This window comes from Gavia stellata, chromosome 6, assembly GCF_030936135.1.
Source record: "Gavia stellata isolate bGavSte3 chromosome 6, bGavSte3.hap2, whole genome shotgun sequence".
Taxonomy (NCBI): domain Eukaryota; kingdom Metazoa; phylum Chordata; class Aves; order Gaviiformes; family Gaviidae; genus Gavia; species Gavia stellata.
The window spans coordinates 40,033,242-40,060,190 of NC_082599.1; the positions used below are offsets into that span (position 1 = coordinate 40,033,242).

A 26,949-nucleotide genomic window follows, 5' to 3' on the forward strand; every position below is an offset into this window, starting at 1 on the left:
GCCCTAGACTCCTAATTTGAGGATTTCTAATTAAGGCTGCTAATTCTCAGAATACACTGCGTATCCAGTAGATCCGTACCTCAGAGAACATGGAATGGAGCAGTATCCTACATGGTCTATAAATTTCTCTGATGAAAAAACATGTCACCAAACAGTATAAAAGTAGTATTGAGCTAGAGCTTTTAAACTGCCAAATCAAAATATGCCAGAGCATAATGAAAACACTAGATTTTAATCAAAATTCTTTTAAATCAACCCTTAGTTCATTTGGAGAGCACCAACTGTGTACTTTGCTGGTGCAAAAGCAGATAGATGTTGCGCATGACGGATCCAGAAAAATTTGAAGAGCAAACATATATATGCATTAGCAGTAAACTCTAGATGTCCAGGAGACGAAAGTCCACCGCTACATCAGAATATAGAAATATATCAAATGGACAGGCAGAATGACGAAACAATTCTATTTACTACAGCACAAGGTAGTCTGTTGAACAATGGTCCCTCTGTTGTGGAAACTGAGAAAGAAACTCCCCACAAAACATTTCTGTGAAGCATGTAATCCATCATGGGACTGTTCCTGGTTCTGACCATTTCTGTTCTCTGCCCCTGCCCTCCTAAGTGGTGTCAATCCCTGGTGGCACTTCGGAATGGAACTAAGGATGCAAGTCTGAAGCACTTGGGGATGTAAGAAATATGAGATTTCAAAAATACAAATTAGACAAGCGTGACTAGATTTTTCTTGCAGACAACAATTATATGGAAGTTTTCTAAAGGTTGATAATTTAGTTTACACAATAATAGGATAGATGTTAAGTAGTAGTCAATTTTTCTAGACAGTTACCCAAGTTCTCTAAGATACAAAATGCGCAGTATCTTTTAGCCAAAAAGAAAACAGTCTGAGTGCAAGATAAAAATGTCACCCAGCATCAGGGAGCATCAGCTTTTTGACTTCGGATTTTTTGACCAAGTACTACCTAAGGAAAACGTGAAAAGGCACGTTTCATGTATCTAGTTCATATTAAACCACAAAAATAATCATCTGGAGAACAACAGAACAGTTCTGAGGGACTACAAATTCTAAAATATTTTCACTTTTCTTCTGATTTCACCTTCCAAATTTTGGATGTGGCCATAACTTGCTATGCTGTATGACAGGTATGGTACCTCTCTGTCCAACTGGAGAGGAGAAAAAGCTCTGATCCAGAAACTTTGACTCCTCCATGGAGAAAAAGCTCTGATCCAGAAACTTTGACTCCTCCATACTAGAGCTCTGCATTCTCAGCAGGCATGACACTGTTACCACCAACACTGCGTCCAGACAGCACAGACCTCAAGTGATGTGAAAGGAATGGGTCTGCACAAGGTCATTTAGGCATATCCATAGCGCGGTATTAGAGACTTTGAAGTACAGTTACAGAATTTACACACATACTGTGGGAGCAAAATTCAAGACAATAGTTGTCCTACTCAAGCACAAGCATTATTTGAAAGAGTATTATATGCTGTGACTGAAGGTCATAAGACAGAGCAAGAAAGACTATATATGTCTGAACAAGTTTTCCATTTCCTCTCATTGGAATGACTGAATAAAGACGACGAAAATTACAGCATGTGAATACTAGTGTAATTACTGAATAGTTCCCCACATAATTATGCAAAACAGGTCTATCCATAAGTTAATGTAGCCATTTTCTTTCTGAAACAGAATTTTCATGCCATCCATCAGTCACCCCAAAACACAATCCTTAGATGACTTAAGTACACAGAATTTACTCATTTGGTCTGTAATATAAGCAATGCATGTGAGTAGAAATAAAGGTTTAATGAAACAAAATAACGTACTCCACTAGGGAAAACACATTTTGCCCAAAGAAAGAAGTAATGTAAACAAGTGGAGACTTGACTATTTGATAAATACAGCCCCAAAGGTTATATGTTTACTGAAAGAATATAAATATTGTACATGACGTAGATTTTTTTTTTATTTGACTAAAAACATTAATTGCTTTCTAAATACAGTAATATTCTTTCCTTTCAAACTGTGAGGTCTCATTTCTTTTACCGCAACACGTAAGTAATTACCTAACAAAAATGTTTACATTAATTACAATGACTCTATATTTTAGTTTTTATGCACCAATTTTATTTTTGCTTAGAACTGAACTCCCTCAGGCATTCTTTCGTGCCAACTGTTAATTTCTATCAGTGATAAAGTTCCCTTAAGCTTCTTTTAACATCTACTGGACATGACCTCATAAAATTTAATGCCATTCATTAACCCCAAGCACTTAACTTTACACAGTAATGTCAGGCATCTGACTTTTCAGTGCATGAGAAATCCAAGTGGGAACTGTTTGAGAGATACAAATTACAAATCATTTGAGTAGTAGAAAGAGCGGCAATGAACAATATTAAAGGGTGAATCAAGACTTCAACAATAGTAGGGTTCTTGCAACATCTTCTACCTAGAATTATAAAACATTTATACAAACAAGGAAGAGGCTGCCACGTGACCATTTTGGCTTGTGAGGCAGCTGAAATTCAGAGCTGGGGCTGAATGCCAGGTTTTTAACACTGTCTGAAGCAGATATGATGTGCAGTCATGTTTTCTCGGGTGTCCAGTAGCCTTCAGGCATTTTGGAGGAGCACAGGTGCTAGGACCACCTTACAGTCTGCAAAGGCCATGCACCAACAAGACTGAGGTTAGCCAGAAGAAGCAGTTTCTTCAAAGTGCTCCTCCCTTTCTTCCTGCAAAAGCCTTGTCGAGGTTTAGCTTTAGAGTGTGGTTGTTCTTCTGATTTTGGTTATGTACCAAGAAAGCTTTCGGAGGGACAGCACTGTTTTTATTTTCCCTGAGATGCACAGATGGGTGATGTCTGCTTAACTCATTTAACCATATTTCCCAGTGGCTTCACACATGTTGGAGAAAATGTAGAAAATTCTAGAGGTGAATGAAAAAAAATACTTAGCAACAATTTTCTGGCTTCTCTTGGGCCATTCAAGGACATTCCTTGTGGGGAGCGGAAACTGAATGACAGCCTGTCAAGGCCCTGACTGTAAAAAGTACCCATTGTTAGGAAAAAACAAAAAAAAAAAAAAAGAAAAGTGGTTTCATTTCTATTTCTGTTGGCTCAAGAGATATCTAGGCATTCTCTGTGAAAACGGGCAGTGCTATGCAGCTAGAAATATGGTCCATCAGAGTTCCTGATAGCAATCTGCTTATTCAGCTCTGTTATGCAAAATCCCCCCCCCTAGTCTGTATACAGGGCTCGCTTTTCCTTGGTGTCACAGGCTGTTACATTCTAGGTTAAGCAGCTGATGCTGTTGGAGCAGGGATCAACTTAATATTTCTATACAAATTATACAAGGTAGCTATAAATTGCTTCATGAGAACCCATGTGAGATTTGATGCTGGTGTCTCTAAGTGCTACAAGCTTGTTTGATTATTTTTAAGCAGCAAAAAGAGCCGGCTTTCAGAGCTAAGCAGTAGCTCCTGAATTTACTGATCGCAACTGGAAAATACATTCTCTGCTACCCTATAAATCGAAACAGATGAAGTCACTTTGCTCAAGCTTTATTTCCGCAGAAAGGTATCCCTAATCGAAAGGCAGGTATTACAGAATTGAGGTTTTCACATGTGAACAACTGTGATCTCTGATACCAGCCCCACCTCCAATTTCTCAGAATGACTATTTTAGCTATAAACCACACATAACTAAAATCTACAGGCAATACACACTTCATACTATTGAAAATGTTTTTGCATCTTGCCTGCCACCGGTCTAAGACCACTTTAGCATAATTACAGTGTGATGCAACATCAATAAGTGTGCATCAGTTGGAAAAGTTTTTATTGCCTAATAGCAGGAAATGTTAATAAAGCAGATGTACATTAGGCCACATGACAATGGCAACCAATTGGTCTGTATTTGGCAAAGCAAAGTATTAATGTTTTATAAATACAAATTACGTTATCTACTTTTCTAACAATACGGATGTAAATCTCTGCACAGCATAAACACTTGTGCTGATCAAGTAAAGATACTGCTGTGATAGGTACTTTGAAGTTGTAGATAAGAGCTCAAGCTGTAAGATGCCAACAAAAATGGAAGTTTATAAAGAATCACTGCCAGACTCTTAAATGTAGTAGTACTTGTGGGACTTCCTGTAATATAAATAGTAATTACCTTCAACGCAAAATGTATTTGCAAAAATAAATATAGCAGTGCGTATACCAAAACTCACAACTCAGTTTTCTACTTATGAAGCAAACTTTAAAATCTGTAAATTCTGAGTAAAACAAACCGCCCAAAAATCTTCTCGACACCACCTAATACGCAGTGCCCAAATATGTATACATGTGTATGCACATACACAACCGCTCCAACATACATACGCAAACGCTACAATCTTAGTGTGAGGGCATCTACCCTGTAGACAATTCAATCAATCTCTCAAGTGACACCCACACGTGCCTGCACACACAAAAGCAGATGTGGCATTAAGATTTACAAAGTTATTGAAACTTTTAACAAGTAAAACGCCTCTTTACTTAGCTACACCAGAATGAGGAATAAAGGGGTTTACATATGTTCCAATTCTAAACCTATCAATCAAACCCATGTTATTCCTTTGGGAGCTTATTTACATGCATATTTATCAGCCTCACATGCTAATTCCCTGCTGTTTTATGCCTGCGAGGCATGTTTATGAGTCATAATTGTTGATCTCATTTGATGTATTTCACTGAAGTAAGACATTATTCAGTTATGTGGCCTAATGTCAATGAATTACGATGACCTGATCTTCGAAATGCAACTTGCTCTTTAATTTTTATTAGAGCATAACTTATTCAGAAGAAGAAATACACTAAAATGGAAGATTACATGCTTTTGTAGTCATTTTACTTAAACATCTTATTTTTGAAACACTCCTCCCTACCTCTAGGCAAAGTTTTAAAAGTGCAATTTGTAAACACCAAATGAAAAGAATTTTTGCCTGAAATCAGTACATATTTCTCAGAGTGGGACCTTTTATAGGTGTTTTTATTTTGTTTTAACCAGCCACAAGACAGGCCTTTGGAGCATTGACATATGGTTTGTAAAAGGAAAAAAACAGACCCAGTCCAAAGCCCTCAAATTGTGCTTTGCCTTAACTTCATCAAAATCGAAACCAGATACAGACTTAGGAGCAACTGGTAAATGAGAACTACTAGAGGAAGTTAAAAGTCCCAAAACTGACTCATGACCTTTGATGCAAAATGGTGTCAATTTATAAACAGAAAATCACTTGATGGTCAAAGAACAGACCTAAGCAGGGGAATAATTACAAGATGTACAAACTTCATTGTGGTGGCTTGGACTGAGCCATCAGTGGCTATCTAGGTGGCAAGCCAGAAGGGGCACTGGCAGGCGGTTTAACATGGTACTTACACAATTCTGCTCCTTTCACAAAGACCCATGCCAGTCTTCCAGTGCCTCAAGTAATCTTTAAAGGTTTAAATTACCTTAAAAAAATCTGATTAATAAAATTTCTCATTTCATGCCTTTTTTCCTAATGCGATTCTAGAATGAAGGAATCAAATCAATAAAGTAACTGGTTATTTTTACTTTCTTGCAGCAAAGACTTGTTATCATTATAGTACATACCCATGCTGTAGGATCCATAGTGTAAGTGGCCCCTTATGCTAGGTTAACAGAAGATTACCACCACACCCATAATTTACTACATGATTTTCAGATGTTACCACTTCCTATCTTTAAGATTCAGTATTGTTTTAATGCAATTATTATAATTTTGTTATACATACCAAAAGTAACTATCAACTGACAATCGATTTCAGCTTCACAAAAATCAGAAGTATTTGACTGCTGTATTTGAGTTACGAGTTAATCACAGTTAATAACAATGTCAAATTTAAATTAATCTTTATGTGTTAATAAAAAAAACCACTGAGGTATGCTCAAAAGTTTCAAAGTTGCTGCTCTGAGCTACAGCTTTAGCAAGGAACAGAGTAATATGCAAAAAAAAAGAAAACTGTCTTTAGTAATGCAAATGCCAGATACCAAATGCGGGCTCATTTTTCCATAGGAATCTTAAATGGAATCTGATAGATATGAGTAAGTGTCTTTGAAATAGCAGAAAATTTGCAAGTATTTTCCTAAATTTGCAATATCTAGAGGAGCTGTAGTATCATAAATATCATATTAATTCCAAGACGAAAAATCTGCAGCAGATTTATCATGTCTAGAATTAAATCAGTGGTTTTCATTTATAGCTGCTTTTATTAAAAAAAAAATAAAATCTTTTTTTCCTGCAAAAATTAAATATATGAGAAAGAGTCACAGACCATTTAATACAGGCTTTATATGCTATATTTTGAAAAAGCCAAGGAACATTTAATACAGGGTTTATATGATATTTTTCCAAATCAGAAATTTACTTCTGTCAGAAGTACGTTACAACCCAGCTTCTTAAAAAAAAAAACAAACCTTCACTTGAACAAGCAAGGGTGTAACTTTAGTTCATGCAAATGCCACAACTAAAACTGTCATCTGTTCAACATAAATATAAATTTACAAAATACATTAAATTTAATCCTGCAGAAAAATGTCTATTTTAATTCCAGAACTTTTAAAACAGAACTGTTCACTGGTTATAGTCACAAGAACCCCGAAACAGAGCTAGAGTCTTCCACAGTATAAGCTCTGATTTACATTCCTTCTTTCTTTCAAATTCAAATAAGCAAAAAGACATAAACTCATCTGCCAGGTTATTTTATTTATTTATTTATTTAATTTTTTTTTTAGAATAGCAACAATTAATGCTACACTTTTTCTGGCAAGAAAATTTCAATCTTTGTGTAGCCAATAATGTTGTGACCACCTAGCTGTGATAATTCAGAATGGAGCTTTGTACAGTTTTGCAAAGGAGTATTTTCTTTCGTACTTCAATAAAGAATGAACCAATATTGGGTCACACAAGTTTGGAGGTGGCCCTGTGGCTCAATATGCTTCTCTCTTCCATTAAGATAACATCTGTTCTGGCCACCAGTCAGCAAATCAAATTTGATGGGAATTAATCTGAGTGCAAAGTAAAAATGCCCACTAATGGACAGATTTATGTTCTGTTGCTCCACCCTTTAAATATTTCAAATGAAAAGTAAACAAAACCAACAATAGTATCTTCAAATGTTACAACTAACAAATAGAAAATGTACCCCACCATAATGAAACACAAACATTTTCACATCATTGAAAACATATTTTCACGTGTATTACATAAGAACCCTATCCCTTCAATTGCACTTAGTACTGAAACACTATACAGTTCATTTTTCCTAAGGTTAAATCATTGATTCCATTACAAATGCAATTTCTCAGAAGAAAAGAATTATCACCACCATAAAAGCTTTATCTGGATGAAGTTTGTGCCTATTGACTTCTAGGAAGATCAAGAATAATAATTTGTAATGTGATATCAAAATTTTAGCGGAGAAATTTATTATACAGGCTACTTGCTAATATTTTGGTTACATGGTCCCAGTTGCACTGAACTGAATAGGATTTGTTAAAAAATTTGAGTGCAGTCTTCCTATCCCAGAGTTTATGTATTATTGTTTATCATTCCAGTATCCAAGCAGAAGCATTTAACTGCCAGCTGTTGGTACAGAATTAAGATATTTAGTAGAAGAAAATTAGAGCGGGTTTCGGGGTTTTTTTTAGTGGTCATTATAGTTTACTTACATTAAATTTGATTTTTAACCTTCCCACCTAGTTTCGATGAAATATCAGAGACAGGTATTCCATTTACCTCAACAGGAGCTGCAGGATAAACATGAAGGTACCACTGTATTCACTGATTTGGCAAGGTACATTGAGCAGTATGTCAAGCCAGCTAATGCTCCCAGTACCTAATCACATAATGCAACAGTAAAACCAGTAAGTAGTGCTTACTTTAAAAAAAAAATCTCTTAAGAAGTTTTAGTATTTTCCCTCTTCTTAAGGTGGGAGCTGGCAATGCTGAGATACAAAACAGTGAAATAAACAAGCACAAACAAATCAACTTTGATAACTATTTCATTAACCTGGAGTAACATTCCTTAAACTTGTGGCCAAATAATGTTTTAATAGTAACACCCATATATATCTGTACTGAAGTACCGTTTACCAAAGATTAGCGAACAGTTTAGCCTATTCAAAACATTTCAACTTTATTTGATTACTTATAATACTGAAAAGGTGACAATGATCTGCGTCTTCTAAAATATTTTTAATTTCCATTAGCAAAAATACTTCTAGTTGAAATTTCTAAGCTGACAAGTGCTTATTTATTTTAAGTTTGTATATAAAACATGAAAAGGTTGTGTGTGTGTTCTGACACATACCAAAGTTACTCCTTTTTTAGTGAATTAGCTACCTGCCTCACAAAAATTGGCTGAAAGAAAGCAAGAGCTGAAGGATGGCATTGTCACTGAGGCAGTGTCCTGGACCTTAAACAATGTGGGTCCAGTTTCTGGCCCTGCTACAGACTTCTTGTATGAACTAGGCATATCATTTCACCTGCTTCAAATTTCTTTTTGCCGGAGAATATACAGTCTAGTTATTCTTCCTACAGCAGTTACGAGAATTAATTTCTTAGCTTCTTTGGTATATGACACCTTCTAATAGGATGAGGTAAGCACACAGATGCAAAACAAACATCTTAAGTCCCACTTCCCTTTTTAAACAGATCAAGCCATGGAGCTCAAACTGCATCATAAGCTTTTGTGATTGTCACAAATAGTGAAAATAAACCTCATTCGCTATATCCTTTTGTGTCATTTGTACTGCAGTTGATACATTATAGTCACATGATTACTGATGCAGTGATCTAAACATCTGACATGATGAAAAAGCTGAACAGGTATACTTATGAATAACTAAAAGATATTCTAGATCTGACAGAAGTGTTCAATCTTGTCATAGAGAGTGTGTGTGTATATGTAGATCCATATAAATCTCAAGCTTAAAGTATTTACAAACAAAACCCAGCAATAGTTCACTTATACAAAACAAGATTTAAATGTAAGATTTGAAACATTATGTTCCTTATCCAGTATTGTTTAGACTTGGGTTAGTTTGCTATTTTGTTGACTGTGGAGGAAGACAAAAGCAGAAAGGCTATGCCCATTTCTCCCACTCCCCCCATTTTAGCACTCAATTTTGTTTAGAAAGAAAAGCGTTCTCCCATTATGCTGTGTATTTAGCCTTTTTTCAATTATTGTGCATCTTATGAGGAAAACAAAGACCTGGACTTTTAAAAGTCAGTTATATGCATATGCACTCTGCCTCTGCGTGGCCAAATCTTGACACCAAATGCTTGAAATCTGAACACTCCCAAAACTGAGAAACTCCAAGTGACTACCCATAATCCAGCACCTTGGGCTAAATTACTGCTTTCCTTAGACAATAAGGGCACTCAGGCTTGTCACCTTTACAGTCAATTGGAACCTAGCCATTAATTTTAATAGGATCAGGATCAGGCCCCTGACTTTTTTGACATCTAAGGAACACCTTTACCGTCATTTTGCTATAAATAATTAAAGCTGATTAGTAATAAAGTACCTTAATCAAAAAGGTAAACAGTGGAGACATTTATTATCAAAGTAAGAAAAGAAAATTAAAATAACCTGCAACACTGTTGTATGTGCAATTCATCAGGATATGTTGTAAAAGAACAAAAACAAATGTTGGCTCATTCCAGAGGTTCTTTGTCATCATTAATGTATTCAGGTTTTCACAGCTGAATTGCTGTACTTTGAAAAGATTTTCATGAAAGAAAACTCAAATTCAACGTTTAAACAAAGCTGTCAGGTTACCAAGATTCGTATTTGCTTCTATGTCCAGAAAATGTTTTCTCCTTTTTAAAAAACCCTCTAGGTTAGAAGTATTATTATTCCTTTGCTCTCGATTTGTAAACAACGGAAAATATGCTTTTGTTAGGCAGCACATATTTATTTATTTACATGCGAAGCTGAAACCAGCAGTTAGAAATATCTGTTCCAGCGCAGAGGTGAAACTACCTGGTATGGATATTTTACTTCATTACTAGTTCTGTTCCTCAAATTGATACAAATGGCCTCCTTCTGTTTCTGTCTGTCTGCTTGCCTGATCAGTGGCGCTAATTGTCAGAGCTGGGGAGATCTCCTATACCTAAACAGAAGATATGCAGTTTGTAACCTGCTTAATTTGCCTTATGTCCTGGACGGCCCTCAGTATGTTGTTCATTAAAGTATCAGCTGTTTCGGTTGTAGCAGTGGCAACCTAAGTATAGGCCTATTTTTCTTTGTTAAAAGGCCAGATTGTCAATAAATAATACACATCTTACCAGATAATTTCTTAGCACTTAAAATAAGTATGACGGTACTTTATTTCTCTCCCCTTCCACACCTCTTAGTTTTGCACGTCCAAAGAGGACAAGGACAGGGGTACCCAAGGAGGCTAAAGAATAAGGCTTATTAGTCAATCAGAAGCCTAAAACTGAAGCTTTGCAGTATCACTTCGCACTTAAATGAAAGTACGTTGAACCCTTCCCTTTTTAAAATAAGGAATTCCAGGTCTTTATAAATGTCCACATCTATGAAAGACAGGAAAGATCCCGTCTGTGCTGACATATTTCTGTTAGATAGAGCAATCAATTTCTAATACAATCAAATCTGTGGCAGTTAAACTCTTTCAAAATGTTTTAACATACATTTAATCTCAGATACAGAGGTCTGTAACATCAGCTAGCTGCACACAATTCACAGACTGCTTTGTAAATTACAATCTTCGGTACGTCAGGACAGAAGTGAACTCAAACATTTAATTATTATCTTGTACCAATCATGCTGGCCTCAGCTAGAATTCTGATTTACTAGTCTTTTATTATACATACACACAAGGACAATCAAACTTGTAGAGTTCAATTTTTTTAAATTAAGAGAATCTGCCTTTTCCATATGTAGGAGATAAAGCCATTTAACATAATTTGATCATTGCCTGGAAACACTTAATATGCGAGTTGTTTATGGGTAGTAACCTTTATATTGTATTTTTGTATCAAGTCTGAGCAAAATATTCAAAGAATGATTCCATTCTCATTGTTAGCTTCTGTATAACTTCTAATAATGAGCTAGTTTTATCACAATCTTAATTACATTTACAAGGTTGTATTAAAAAAGATTATTCTGTTTTAATTGTGTTGTTCAGTAGGTTACTATAGTTAAAAAGGAAATTTCTGCTTGGTATTTTGAGTTCCTCTAAGCATATAAAATCTAGTAAAAAAAAAATCTTCCTTTTTCATTCAAGTTGCATCATTTCCTTTTATGCGACATGTATACATATACAGGTATACTAGGAAGCAAGATGAGAGCCAACTAGTTGAGCTTTAACCTGGATTTGGGAAAAGCTAGGAAAAGAAGAAGAAATGCTGAAACCAGCATTTCCCAAAGCAGGGTCACAAGGAGGTATTAGAAAAATGACATGAGGCTGACAAGTGATTTATGCCAGTATTCAGGCAGGGCTGTATCTGGAAAGAACTGGAAATTCCCAGCTGAGAAGACTGAACTGAGGTAGTGTGCCGATGTCATTAGTGAGAATGGTCTTATTTTCATACACCAATTTAGAGCAGAACTTTCAAAATGAACATTTTGGATTTCTTTTAGATCAACAGACATTGCTGTCCAAAAGGTCTTCTCCAATACCTGCCTTATCAACCACTGAAGGCAATTCCCCTACAAGATGTTTGTGCCAGTTACCCATGCCACAGTACAACCTCCAAACTGGAATTAATGTAATGTGCAACTCACGCGAAGCCACCGAAAAAACCTGGAGCTACCAATTCTAGAGAGGAAAATCCAGCTCTGGAAGCCGGTAACCCACAAGACTGTGTCAGCTACTCACATTCGCTCCCACAGCTGAAGTCACTGAAAATACTCCTGCAGTTCCTCAATACAAATTTGCATCAAGGCACTAAAACCAAAGGGCCCACAACCGGTAAATTTCTAAGGGCATGTCAACGCCTGTACACACACAGTCTGTAAAGGAAAAAATGTACTGCTTGCTGGCTATTTTCAACTAACTTTATATTAAATACATGTATTTTTAAACATGCACATCATCTCCATTAACCAATCTCTTAATAACAATGTATTTCTAATACAGAAAAGAGAAGAGAAAATGAAGAGTTGTAGGGAAGGAGCTAGTGACAGGCTGAGTTAGCTCAAGACATACTGTGTTGCTCCGATAGCCTTTGTCACTACAATCCTGTTGCTGCTCAATTAAAAGCAAGCTAAACAGTAGTTATTATTAATAAATGAATATTAAAATGCTTGTTAGCATACAGTGTTTGAAGATGCAAAAACCGTTCTTGCTCTTATTCATCCAATACGAAGCGAACCAGACTGAAGACAGCTCTTTCTCCTCTAGCATACCTGGAAATACCTAGCATAATGGAAAAGCCAAGCCCAGGAGGAGAAGCACAAAGGTTTTGAACGAGGACCACTAGCAGCAACGGTGCTGGTGGGGCACACTGAAGCTTTCTGCCTGAAGGGTAAAACTTGCCAGTGAAGGACACAGGGCATTCTCAGGGCTTGGTGCAAACATGAAATCTCAAAGGCGTTAAGAAGAATCACAACCCTCAGCATCTTCTGTTCCAATATAATGCAAAGAGGTTCTCTGTTCCAATCTTGTCTTTTAATGAAAACACAAAGTAGCATGCATATTTAAAAAGACTCTTAAAAATACAATGCTATACTTCATGTACATGTCCCTCCCTGGAGAGAAGATGAAAGAACACACATTACATGACACACATGACAACATACAATACACTATTGAAAAATATTTGATAAGAAAGTTGTAAGGCTCCAAGAACTTACTGTATTTGCATTCTCAATTGGTTTTACCTAGGAATGTACTTCTCGCACAGAGAGGTCCAGACCTCTGTGGTTGTTTCTTTTAAATGTAATCATGGAAATGATCTCTAAAAACAGAGACAGATAAATGCCATACAGGTCAATCTGCATTAGCATCATCTCCCTGACTGAAGGGGGTTGTAAGGGCAAAAAACCCCAACTCATAACACTGAATAGCTACTGACTGATTAGGAGATAATGCAATTTTCTGACAGCAAAAATTCACTTAACCCTGGAACGAATATGAAAGGATGTACCCAAGACCAAAACAATCCCATGTGAATTACACTTAAGATTTGGGGAAATTATTTGATAGCATGTGGGTCCTGTCAGGTCCAGAGAATGTGTCATTTACTTTACTAATTAATTCTCCTCTGTTTTCTGTATAATACTGATATAAACCAGGTATCTCAAACACCACATACGGCATAATTCTACATGGTAATACTTTCTAGTGATCAGGGTTATGAGGTTAACACCGGAACAGCAAAATTCTCCAAAGACGAGCAATGGAAACACACAGAATATGGTCAAGATGGAAATATGCATGTTTTCTTACCACCTCTCATATTTTTTCATGGCAGCCTTGAGAATCAGGAGGGATGCAATGGTAAGTAAGTACAAGGTGGGAAACTGATCTATCTCAATGGGATTAATTTTAGTCAACACAAAGTAGTCATCTTTGTCCTTCCAGCTACATCAGCCTTCTCTGTCCTCACCACCAACGATAGCCTTTAGACATGAAATATACCCCCCAAACTCCAAATCCAAAATACTCAGACCCATTAAATGTTTCCCCTTTTCTTCTATTAAGAACAAAGAACACATTACATTTTTCTATGTGAGGTATGCTATTAAATAATATCTTGTACACTAATTAAAGCAAATGTAATTGTGAGAACACACTGACATTGTTAAAGTAAATTACCAAATTCGTTAATAGTTTCCTTTCAAGTGACCTTAATTGTATTAATTGTGATATTGAGCAAATTAAATTGAAGAGTATTAAATGCATTATTCCAGCCTGTCCTTAGAGGATCAACTTTCCCATTACGTCAATGAAATGGGAATACTACCTACTATGCTCTTCAAAACTTGTGTCAGAATGTGATGAATGCTGTAACTTAGAGTAAAAATTTACAGCAGCTCAGAAACAGTTAACCTAGTTATCGCGTTTCAATGTAATATAAAACTCAAGCATTTGGAAAGGAACAAAATAGCTTGTCAGATGCATTACACAGGGAGAAGGTAGAAGAACAATGTTTTTGAAATTTCACTTCATATATTCAGAGTTTATAAAGTTTCTGCTGGAGACAAAAAAAGGTAAGATTCATCAGTTTCTCAGATATAGATCCCTATTTCAGAGGGTATCATTAAAAATATTGTTAGAATAAAATGAACAACACCACGAAGATTCTTAGAACAGAAAATATAGCAAGATATCATCAACTTAATATAGTCAAAAGCAAATATAACAATGCACATATACATACATACATGTAAATTAAAATATAACCAGATCTAAAAGATATAATCCAAAATTAAGATTTCTTAAAAGAACTAAAATCTTTTCTATCAGATTGCAAAAGTGAGAATCCCTGCCACAAATTTATTACCAACTATTAAAAATGCTATTTAAAAAAGGATATATAAGTGCATATACGCAATGCACATTTTTCTATCTCGAAAAAAATCAGATACAAGGAAAATAACATAGGCCAAATCAACCATCAGAAAAAGACTGAAATACTATCTCATCTGTTTTTTTTGAATATTTTAAAGGGATAGAAAAAAGATCTTGACTGTCAATTAGTTAACAGCCTATCCTGAATTTTTTAAACTTGCAAACATGCACATTCTCATGACTCATCATAACTCAAGATTCAAAGTTCCTCAGTTACACAAAATCTGGAGTGCTATGAATGCCCAGATCTTTCTCGAAATGACACTTACCTCATCTGTAATGCTCTACTTTTATTTGTTCAGCTAGGTAATTGTCTCCTGCCTAGTGTTTGCAACACTAATCCTCGCAGCTGTTCCTAGTGAACCATGTCTTATTCTTCTCAGGCCACTTCTCCAAAATCTCAAGAATACTTTGAATTGTATGTCTGTCCTCCATTGTACTACCAGCCCTGTCCCAAATAAACCATGTTTTCTCTCTATACCTTCACTGAGATTTTAATAAAAGCACTGAGTACTACTAGACTCAATCAACATATCTCTGGAATCCCATCCAATACAGCCTTCCAAGCTGACAGCAAATGAACAAAAAGTAGTCTATGCATGCAGTTTTCCAACCAGCTATACTTAACAGCAATTCATGTATTTCTGAGATTTCTTTCATTTTATGAAAATGCCTTGTGAGAGAATTTCAAAACTCCAGCTGGACATGACATCTCCTGGTTCTCCATTAAGTTTTGGAAGAAGTTGCACATACTAAAAGTACAATACTAGATGAACAAATCTGACTAGCTCTATGATTAAATATTTATTTTCAACATCCTTATTAGTGACATGCTTTATTTTTATTACCTCATCTCAGTGAAGAATTCTATCAATTTGCCTCCAAGGTAATACTTTAAGCATTCCGCACAGCTTCAAAATACAATTCAGATGTCCTGATATTCCACAATATTGCACAGAACATCCCCAACTGATGGACCACCTCTCGTCTGTATTTCTATACTACATGATATAGAAGACATTAAGATACAAATTTTCACTAAGTTGATTCTGTATCATGCCTGAAACTTGAGGCCAAGTTGAAAAACCTTGTCTTGAAATACTTTTATGAAGACAATGAAGGACAGACTGCATGGACAGGAACGACTGTATACTTCGATGCCAAAAGACCTAAGACCATCTAAGCATAGGCTTTATTTAAAATGAAATATTAAAACTTCAAAGACTTATTTTGGGTATATAAAGTTTCAAATTAAAATGCAGTATGTGTTTCACAGTAAAAAACCCTATGAAGATGAAATGGATGCTTTATATAAAATATTTACATAGATAGAACATAAAAAACGTACCATAGCTGGTAACCTTTATGACTTGGGGAACCATGTATTTACATATCTTTATCTTCGCATGTGCGTATGTGTGTGTTGTGTATATATTTTTAACAGTTGACAGCTGTTTTAGAGCATACAGAGATGCCAAGCTGAATGAGGGTCTTGATTACTTCAAGATTAGCTATCTAAAGTTTCTATTCATTTTAAGTGTTGTTAGTGCGAAGAGTCATTAGTCACTTCCTTGTCTCATAGAACATCAGCATACATTTACATTGTTAATGAACATTTGGGGTAAATGAATTAATGGCACTTTTAAACATCAATTCAATACTAATAACTTTGTATGTCATAGAAATGTTAAGGTTGGGATAAAAATGAGAAACCTTTTCAGTCAAGGTAACAAATTGCTTCTGGGCACAATTAAGGGTAAAATTAATTTACAGTGGTTTTTTTAACAGGGTAAAAATCTTGATTTTTCTTGAAACAGAGTTGAGAGAATTGCCAGTATTTTTTTAAGGAAAAAAATCAGAAGAAAATGCTTATCTTTTTCTTGATTGGGGTAGATTACAAGCAAGTTATATTTCCTCTGGAAAAGGGTTATTATTTTAGGTTATTGCAAAAGATTATTTTCAAGTTTCCAAAAATATGTACAAAAATGCATTTAGTTTATCAAACTAAAATGGCTCCATATTGTTAAGGTGTCAAATATAATTGAGAAGGAACACTGACCTAGAAAAGCTATTTCATTTAATCGTCAGGTTTTAAAATACTTCCCCCTAGATGTTCACTCTCATTTTCTAACATTGAAAAAGCTTTATAAAACAATGAAGAAAAAATGAAAAAAAATTAGCTCAAAGGGACAATGAAGTTTTACCAATATATTTTAAAGCAAAGCATCAGCTGCTTCTAAACTGAAGTAATAAACCTGACTAAGCAAAACTTGATATATCTCTTTAACTAACCACTAGTAAACAGCAGATTTATAGACAGATACGCCCACACAGAGTAGTTGATCTGAGTGAGGGACTGAGGAAATGTGACAAAGTTGTTTCAACTCTGTAATTTAAAATAAATTTTTTATTTTGCCCTCCTGGTACATGTGTTCAATGACTGGAAAATTACAGGTAGTTAAGGTGCCACTGTGTATAACTGAGTACTTGAGGAATGTTTTCATGACAAGGACGAGCTTTCTCGTTAAGCTTATCACTTACTTCAAACCAACTATACTGTCACTACCAGCAAATAAGTAGAAAAGACAAGCAACACAGACATGCATTGCATTATGCAAGCAGTTTGTTCTCACTGTTCATTAGAGTCTTCCAAATACTGCATTTAATTAATTTACTTTAGGTTACACAGTAATTTCTACCTTTAGAGCCTGTTCACTCTGTCTCAACTTCCAGGGTTTTTTCAAATAATAGTATATGTGCTGAGTCAAACAACAAAAAAAAGGGAAAATCAGCCTTTTTATTTGCATCATCTCATCCAAAATAACATACTGAACTTTATTGCAGAATTTTAAAAAAAAAGGAAAACAGAAAAAAATCCCTAAAACCAAAGCAGTGTAAGAACCCATGCTTGAGAAAGTAAAACGAAGCCATGCTGCATTTCAATATCCTTATGCTGAAGTCAGTGTTTGGTTTATGATTAAAAAAGGATGACAGCGCATTAAACATTTGGCTAATGTTTCTGTCTGTAATTGAAAGTTGACTTTGCGTGGTTTTCATTAGTGTCAGTGTTCTACACATACTCTGTGAAATGTTCTTTAAGTTGCCCTGTTCAACTTCATTGAGAGAATTAAACAAATTATGACAGGTATAGTTCTTGTGACACACTTACATAAGGTTTTTAGGTATAACGTAAAAAAAGTACAGAAATACAAAACTCACCTTCCCCTGGCTTGTTCAAATAACTCTGCAAGGGATCAATGCCTATTTCTTGTTCCTCTGTTTGCAATGGGTGACTGGTTTCAGACACAGAATGATACATATTGGCAATTGTAAATTCCAACTGAAGGGTATTTATCTGGAGGAAAAAAAAAAACAGAGAAACAAACACTTTAGTGTTTCCTTAGCTATTTTTCAATCACACAAGTCAGTAGCAAAAATGCTTAAAACCTTTCCTTATTTTCCAGGCATGACATCACCATTAGATGTCTAGTAGCAGAACAACAGTGTTTCCATTCAAATGTTTTATTATTTGGTATCCAAAAGAATTGTTATAGTACCTCCAACTATTACACTGCAAGTAAAAGTCCAAGTGTGGTGTCCACAGACTGTAAAGTGGGGCAGAAGCCTCTCTCCTTCTTTTTCTAGCTTCCCCAACTCATCTTTTAGTCAGATTCCAGGGAGAACTGGTGCTAGTCCTTGGGGATGATGAAGATTATAGAGCAAAGCTGAGGTGAGACCCATCATCATCACTCTTCTGGACTCAGGACCTCTTATCCTACAAAAACTTCCTTCTAACCACTTCTTTTTCAGAAATCACAGGTCAAGTATAAGATAACAGAGAGAGGGATGCAAACACATGCAAAAAGAGAGAATGAGGTAATACTGACTGGTATGATGGCTGATTTCGGTTTTATCAAGATGTATATTAGCTTTTTAGAAAGATGGTATTAAGGAAGCATTTGAAGAAACATAAGCAGCTAGCTAGTGAATATTTACAATGAAGTTCATCCCAAAATGAATCATAGAATCGTTTAGGTTGGAGAAGACCTTTAAGATCATCAAGCCCAACCATTAACCTAACACTGCCAAGTCCACCACTAAACCATGTCCCTAAGTGCCTCATCCACATGACTTTTAAAAACTTCCAGGGATGGTGACTCAACCACCTCCCTGGGCAGCCTGTTCCAATGTCTGACAACCCTTTCCGTGAAGAAATTTTTCCTAATATCCAATCTAAACCTCCCCTGGTACATCTCGAGGCCATTGCATCTTGTCCTGTCACTAGTCACTTGGGAGAAGAGACCAGCACCCACCTCTCTGCAATGACCTTTCCAGTGCATTAACAGTGCAAGAATATATTTGTCAAGACTGCATTTTGGTCACTGTACAGCAATTTATTAACTCGCAACACAAAAGAACTATGCCAGCCAAATAGGTTTGATTTGCCCAAGCACTCTAAGTAGCTACCTACGACTGCCAGCTGAGTTTTAAATATCACTTACTGTAACTGCTTAGTTTACAAGTACCATAACTTTCTAACTGCAAGAAAATGATATTTGAAAAGAAATATACAAAGACAAAGAGGTATGCACCTACACTTTCAGGACTGGTATATTATCGATTTGGGAATCACTTCAGTTACTCTTTTCCTGTGGTTCTTACAATGCATGGCATTGACCATACATGCTTTACACCTTCTGTTCACTGTCAATAAATGAAGGGGGACTGGGATTCTTAAGACCTTTCTAGTTTTATACACTGTTAATCTGCTTCATTTCCTACTAAGTTATGTGAAAAACAAAATACTAAATAATAAACAAAGCTAGTTGGGCCACTGTTAGGCATTTCCTTCAAACCAATGCACCCAGACTCTTCCTGAAAGGATGCTCTCTCAGCTGTATTCCCTGAGGGTTTTGTCCTTTATTTGCCCAGCACCTGTGTTAGTGTGGTACTGAAATAATCACACCACCATCTCTCACTACTTTTTAGCTAGAAGAGAACCACTGAAGCTCTTGGGAACAAGGAGCCAGGATCTGAGGGAAGGTAGGACTGCCCGCTTTTGCAGTGGTACGCCTTTATGTCAAATTACTACAATCATACAATCATATGATAAAACACACCACTAAAACACAGAATTGCCTTGAACAACTCTTTGTACTAGCTCAACAAAATGTATTATGAATGCAAGTACACATCATGTGTTTCCCATGTAATTTATAAACCATAATAATGAAAAATGCATGAATGGTAACGTGGAGAAAAACATATAAACTTGCTAACCACTGAAATAACATTTCACTGTTTACCTGCAGTCTTACGGCTACATAGTATAGAGAGATGTTTATAACTACCTGATATCTTAAATAAATAAATGAAAAACTTGAAATAATTTACTTTAAAAAAAAACAACACAAAAAACAACTTTGCAGAAAGAGATGTTTATAATTTTCTCCTGATGGAATTTTAGTTGCTGCTCTTGTTCCCTCTGCTATGTCATTGTAATTACCTTTCTACTGATCTGTTGATTTTCTCTTCACAAAAGTTACAAGCTTATTTTGAACTGTGCTGCCAGAGTTTGACTTTTTATTTTTATGGTCCTTCAGCATTGCTACACAATCTGACCAAGGCACAACCCCAAGTGCCTTTCCAACTGAGAACCAGGCACACAATAACCTTACCAGCCTTTGCAGTTTTTAGAAACCACCACTGAGTTCAGACACAATATGCTTCAGACTTACATTGTCTTACATCCATAACACAGCATGAAATTAGTAAGTCTGTTCTTCTATATTCTTCTGCTCCATATCCACCTCCTCTTTTTTTAAATACTCCTGAAACGCCATGCCTTTACAACATATAAGAGTCGTAATTTACTTTACAGACGGTTAGAGCAGTTTTAAACAGCTGAATAGATTTACTTTTGATACTTGCACAGTGATTTAATCAGTCACTTGTGTTTGTTTACGGATACATTTGATTAGTCTTAAAAAAAATATCACTACCTATTAGTCTTGTCATTCCTTAGTCCAAGCAATTTTCTGTACAGTTTTATACTTAAGTTCTTTTCAGCTATTCCAACAAAGAGCAAAGAGAACTATTAAATAATTATGATTACACTTGGGATCTTACTCTGAGACAGATTAATTCTTTACAGGTTTGTGGTTGATTTGTAATGGACGATAACATATTGTTCGTATTAAATAAGATGCCATTTAAAAACATTCTCAATGTGAGAAAATAAAAATGTTATAAAAATCTGAAATTCAATTATTAGATTACAAGACTTGATACTGGCTATCTAGTCAAACCCTATCATCTCAGTCAAAGCTAAAAGTGACTTGTTTATCTATTCCTACGTTTTTTTTTCCTCCAAAGATGAAGGGCTAAAAAACCCAAAGACCAGGCACCCTTCCCACCACTGGGAGTTCAACTATTCTTTAGTATACATGAAAAAATAATTAAGGCTGCATATGAAACATTTACCTAGTTAGGGGAATGAAAAGAGACACTAATCCACCCATGAGCCCGAGGAAAAGACAGGCATATAAACTTCTTGTCTGGCTACTCTCCTTAAGTACGTGAGCAGGGGGAGCCCTCAGGCGCCACCGAGGACAGCATCACAGATCTGCTCCTCACTGACCATCCCATGTGGGGTGAATCCAGTCTGCTTTCCAGTGAAGGCAGCTTGTCAGTACGTCTGTGACCTGTCAGCCCAGGTTCTCAATGCAGACCAAAAATCCCTCGAAAGATAGGCTCATGGACTTCAACACAGAACTCCACTGGATGTCAAAGGGACTCTGTGGAGATACTTGCTTATAGCACATCATCCTCTCTCCCCATGACCTCCTCCATATTCCATAGGTGATAAAATACCAACCTGTTTCCATTAGGAAAAAATTAACTGATGTTTACTAACATCTACCTTACTAACAACCTCTTTCTACACAGCAGGGATCAACTACTTCTTGTATTAGATAGTTTGATTTAACATACCCATTCTAATTCAGAGAACTTTTCTTGTTCTCAGTGAGTACTTAGCTTTGAAGTCTGCTGCTTCTTTTTTAGACATGAGGAGGTTTGTGCACCAGAGAGTTTACAAATTTTTTGCCTTCTGTATTAGCTGTTCTAACACATGATATTATTTCTACCATGTCTTGCCATAAATTAGTCTTTCTTACAGAGTCATGCCTTCACCAGCATTGCCATTCTTCCTGTATGCAAACCTGTGAGTTTGGTATCCTTAAAAAAATAACATTTAATACATTCAAAATGAAAACCACTTCTTCACCAGACTGTCAGTGGCAACAGCCTCAACTCAGCCATACTTCATCTTCCATTAATACGCATAAGTCATCTCTATCTAGCTAGAGATACAAGACAAAGATAAAAGTCCAAGCGAGATATGCTCCTGTCGTCGCTGAACTGCAAATGAAGCACCAGTCATGTCTGGACCAGAGTTGGGCAAAACATGGCAAAACCATAAAAGTATACCGCTATAACCAGAACTGTACAAAACAGCAGAGTCATCGGTAATAAGATTATAATAAATGTTCATATAATAAACTGATTATAATGCTCATTTAAAAGATTAAAAGCTTAAAACAAACCAAAACTCTATAATAGAGTTCTTTTAGCAGTGAGACTATTCACTACCATGACAGCAAGGGGCAAGACTACTCTAAGCTCAAAAATTTTCATAAATTTAAAATCACTATTTCACAAAAAAACATACCAAAGTTTGAACATGAATACTGTACCTTATTTCATAAGTCTTAAGACATTCATTTATCTCTTCACTTCCACCAGATACTGAATACAAATACTCAATATTCAAAGGAGCAGTTTAGGGATAACAAGCATTGTTTCAAAAATAGTTACTAAATTATTTCAATTAAGAAAAAACGAAAAACACCTCATCTAAAATGTTTCCCTTAATCATCAGTGTTTATACAGACTTTTTAAAAGTATTTACTCAAACTACAAAACACACCAAAACATATCAAAATTACTGTTTAAGATGTGCAGAGTATTCATATTCTTTGGGCGAAACTAGAAAATATAATCAGTCTCACAAAGGGTATTTTGAAGGTGTATCTGAGTCAGTGAAAAAGAATTAGGCAATTCTGAGCTTTTACAACATCCATTTTCCCTCTCTTCCTGTCCCCCAGTGGTGAAACAAAAGGAGAGGAATTGCAGGCTTGAGGAGGTACTTAGGACCAGGGTGGAAGAACTGCACAAATTGCAGCACTTGCCCCACTCCTCTCTGACATCCTCTTACCCACAACTGATCAAGCAAACAAGCAAAACATTTTATGTTTGAAGAAAGGAAAAAGAGACCCCACTAACAATGTGGAAGACGCTGAACAACGCTGTTTAATCTTGGATATGCTAAAAATAAAAATCAGTTTACAACAGTATCAGCAAAGCTACCAGAATATGACATTTCTGAAAACTACTGAAGTGTACCAAAGTATTTAAAAAATACTTCGCATTCATTCTATTAGACTGTATCAACCACCTTCTCCAAATTATCTTTGGGCCTTTATTTCATGCCATATAGCAAAGTTTACCATTTTAATTACTTAAACTGATGACAAGTAGAGGAAATACTTGTTTAGCTAAGTGATAAATTAGCTGCCCTGTGAAGTCAAATTGATTAAAACGACCTGACTAAAAGCAAATGTCTGATGTGGCAACGGTCTTATGCATGTTTTGTTAAGTTTGACAGCATCATGTTATGAGGGTTCACAACTCTGCCCCTTATTTGCAGCTTATGAAGTAATCAAGCATGTTAGCACACAGAAGTGAGGATTCTCCAGAATGTGAAAACGTTTTAAAGTAGGTAAGGAATTAAGTATTAGGAGAATAAACATGCACTACGTTTATTTAAAGCAATGAGGTACCGATGACTTGCAAATAATCCAGAAACAGTTCCAGACCCTGAGTGTTCTGTCACTGTCCAAATCTCCTGGGCCTTAAATTATTCTTCCTAAACTAGGAAAGAAAAAAAAAAAGTCATCCTTTCTCTGAACAGAGGGCTGAGTAGTAGACAGTCCTGAGCATGAACTTTGGTAAATGAGGATCATTTGGTATGTTTCAGGCTGTTACTTTTTGCTAAGACACTCATTAATAGGCATCTTTGAAAATATTGTTCCAACCTGTAATATTAACTACTTTATTCTTTGCTCTGGGAGTGATTTTTACCCAGATCACATGGACCACCTATCTCATAGCACTGAGCTCTTCTATTCTCCATCCCTTGAGCCCTTTAGTACCACCACCTCCATTTAAACACAGAAAATACTAGTTCAAGTGCCTCCAAAAAAAAACCCCAGCACAACCCCACCAAATCCAAACAACTCCCCGCCCCCGTTTAAAACTAGCTAAGGCTTCTACTAAGCCACTTCCACAGGTTGCTACCACCCACTGAAGAAACATGCCTTAGGAGGAACACTTACCAACTAAGAAGAAAATTGCACAATTTGACAAACTTTGGATATCATAAAGCAAGTCTGTCTTCTTTTATAAAATGTATCAGATTACGTATCATTAAAATAGAATGATGCAAACATAAAAATGGACTGACATGGTAGAGCAGATTAACATTAACATTAGCTGGGGTCTGGAACAAAACAAACAAGATCATGCCACTGATGGACAGGTTAACAACCAGTGAGTCTGATGATCATAAAATGCAATTAATTTTGTCCCATTTAATAACATTTCCTGCATTTCAACTTCTGCCTGTCTGATCTTTAATACAAAAACAGAGTTACATTGGACTTTAAATAAGTTAATTAAGTATTAAAATCAATCATGTGAAAGTCTTAATATTTAATATTGTTAGATTGTATATCAAAGTGGTTTTATTATTTATTTACTCCAAACCTTTCCAGAATACTTCATGTGGCAACAGGGGGTCTGTATCTCACAAGATAAATGCATTTACAATGCCATATAAATTATATATAAAAGCATTTGTCTTAATACATGTCATTCAATATTAAATATCACCCATTGGTACCACCCTGAAACCCTAATCCATTTTTACCAACCGCACATTTGTATTATTCAAATGTTGCCTATTAAATAATTGTCTTGAGAGCCACAGTAAAGGAATACATACCTAAGAACAATTATCACAGGAGCTCTAAAGCACTGTCTACAGATATAACCCTACAACTTTCATGTCTTACCAGTACTTAAACATGCAAAGTATAAATTCTGTCATGAATTAAAATGTCAGGGATAAGAAACAACACAAATAGCCTGGGACCATGACTATGTATTCTCTTGGCAATTCACATGATAGTTAAAAACTTTTTTGTGCTAGAAGTTTAAAAAAAACAAAACCCCATAAAATTTTATCGTAAGTAAACACTTTATATTCTGTTGATTTGGAACACAGGAACACATATTTGTTACATATTTGTTTGGAACACATATTTGTTACAAGCAGGGAACTAGTCCATGTGGTTGCTAGCTTAGAGTTTTCTTGAGATTACACGAGTCTGTAAGATACACTAGTTTGACTGGGGAACAAAAACTTGAATAAAGCAGAGAGGATCAAAATCCTAATGTAATGTTGACCACTATATTCAAAACCCATAGCCCACTACCAACCTTGTCAACAATGGTTCCCAAGGTCTAATGCTATGAATAGTGACATTTGACATTTACGGTGAAACAATTTCTCTCTTCTGCATTGAAAATGATGACAATGAAAGCATAAACAGCATCAACCATCTTCATTTCCCAATACTGCAGTTATGTGTTCAGTATGGTCTCATCTCAAAAAAAGACACAATAGCCAAAGCCAGTCTCAATTCTGCAGTTTGAGTTTCCAAAAAAAAACCCAAAACAGAACACCCAAAACCCAACCCAAAAAAACCAAACAAAAACCCCCACACCCTCAGCACAAAGCTATACCTATTTTTAATGCAGGCTTAATGTGACAGTTCCACAATGAAGCTGTTAGGAGAAAACTTTGGTCTAACGTTGATTTCAAACAAGAAATACCAGCAAAACCAAAAAAGATCCAAAGTCAACAGCTGACTGGCTAACCGTAGCCCCTGCCCTGAACACTCCTCCCACCCCCAGGATCTAGCTGTTTAGCAGCAGATGTGAAACAGTTATATTGCCCTGTTTTTACCGTACTTCCTTTCAACTGAAGACTCAAATAGAGAAAGGTTACTCAGAGGTGAAGGGGAGGTGGCACGGCAGGGTTTGGTTTCTCTGGTCGGAGTGCTGCTCCGAGGAACAGCGCAGCCGCCGTGGTAGTGCTGTCATGAAGCGGAACAGCATCTCTGAAAACAGGTTTACTGGCCTTTTGAGGAGTTTTATTTGGCAGAAGTTTTAAGGGACCAATGAGTAAACCCCACAAGTATGTACAAGTAACAGTGTTCCTGCCAGCAGCTACAGCTATGGGTGATACAATTATTCATAAAAGAATCCTTGAAGGGTAAAGAGCCCAATCTTCTAACACAGTAGCAGTCAGTTTACTAACAGGCATAATATAGGCAATAAACAAGAGGAGCTGGTAGTCCTGACACGTGATCAAAGTTATAACTTAATTTGCAAAACTACTAAGATTTGATGAAATAAATCACATTACTAGAATAGTAATAGAGGAGTATTATTTAAGTCAGAAAGAATATGTCAGTCAGAAGAGTGAGAGTGCTGCCTTGTAAACAGAGGGTACCTGCACTTTGAAATCAAGAAAGTAGAAGGTTGAAAATCGGGATAATAAAAGATGGTGAGAGAGAAGACTACAATACTCACAGAAGACATACGTTGGAAAAGGAATCTAGGTGGACACTGGCTGTCCAGTAAGTTCTTGGAATATACTGGTGAAAGGGAATTTTTATTTAATAGGTTTGCATTTTGTTTTAAAGTAAGAGGAGGAAAAAGCAGACAGGTAGGTTACTGGATTAAACTGAGCTGGATTCTAAGCCACAAGTACAACTCAGCTCAAACCAGAAAGATGAAAAGTTCAAATGCAAGTGGTCTTAGCAAGGACAAAGTTCATGATTCTTAGGAAAGGAAGGAGGCAAAAAAACCATTATAATAAAAGGAACAAGATTTCAACAAAGCAATTTTCAATTTTTAGGCAAGAAACAGAACAGGAAACAATAATTCAGGTAAGTTGGCCAACTCTTAGAGAGCTCTCTTATATGCAGGCTATCCTGATGCAGAGGAAGGACAGAAACTTGGCTGAACTTGGCTAAACCACAAACCTTAATGAACCAAGGCGTAAGGAGGAAGGAAGGACACAAAGTAAAAATTAAGTCATATAATCCAGGTTGAGTGTAAACAAGCACAAAGTTAC

General features: G+C 36.0%; 1 protein-coding gene across 1 annotated transcript in view; it reads right to left on the minus strand.

Moving 5' to 3' along the window:
• TBC1D5 (TBC1 domain family member 5) overlaps positions 1–17,940 on the minus strand; it is a 189,955-nt gene extending 172,015 nt beyond the window's left edge. Inside the window, exon 1 of the mRNA XM_059818281.1 lies at positions 17,841–17,940. Within this exon, the coding sequence (XP_059674264.1) occupies positions 17,841–17,940 (100 nt within the window). The remainder of the gene's footprint in view (positions 1–17,840) is intronic.
• Positions 17,941–26,949: the final 9,009 nt, after the last annotated feature.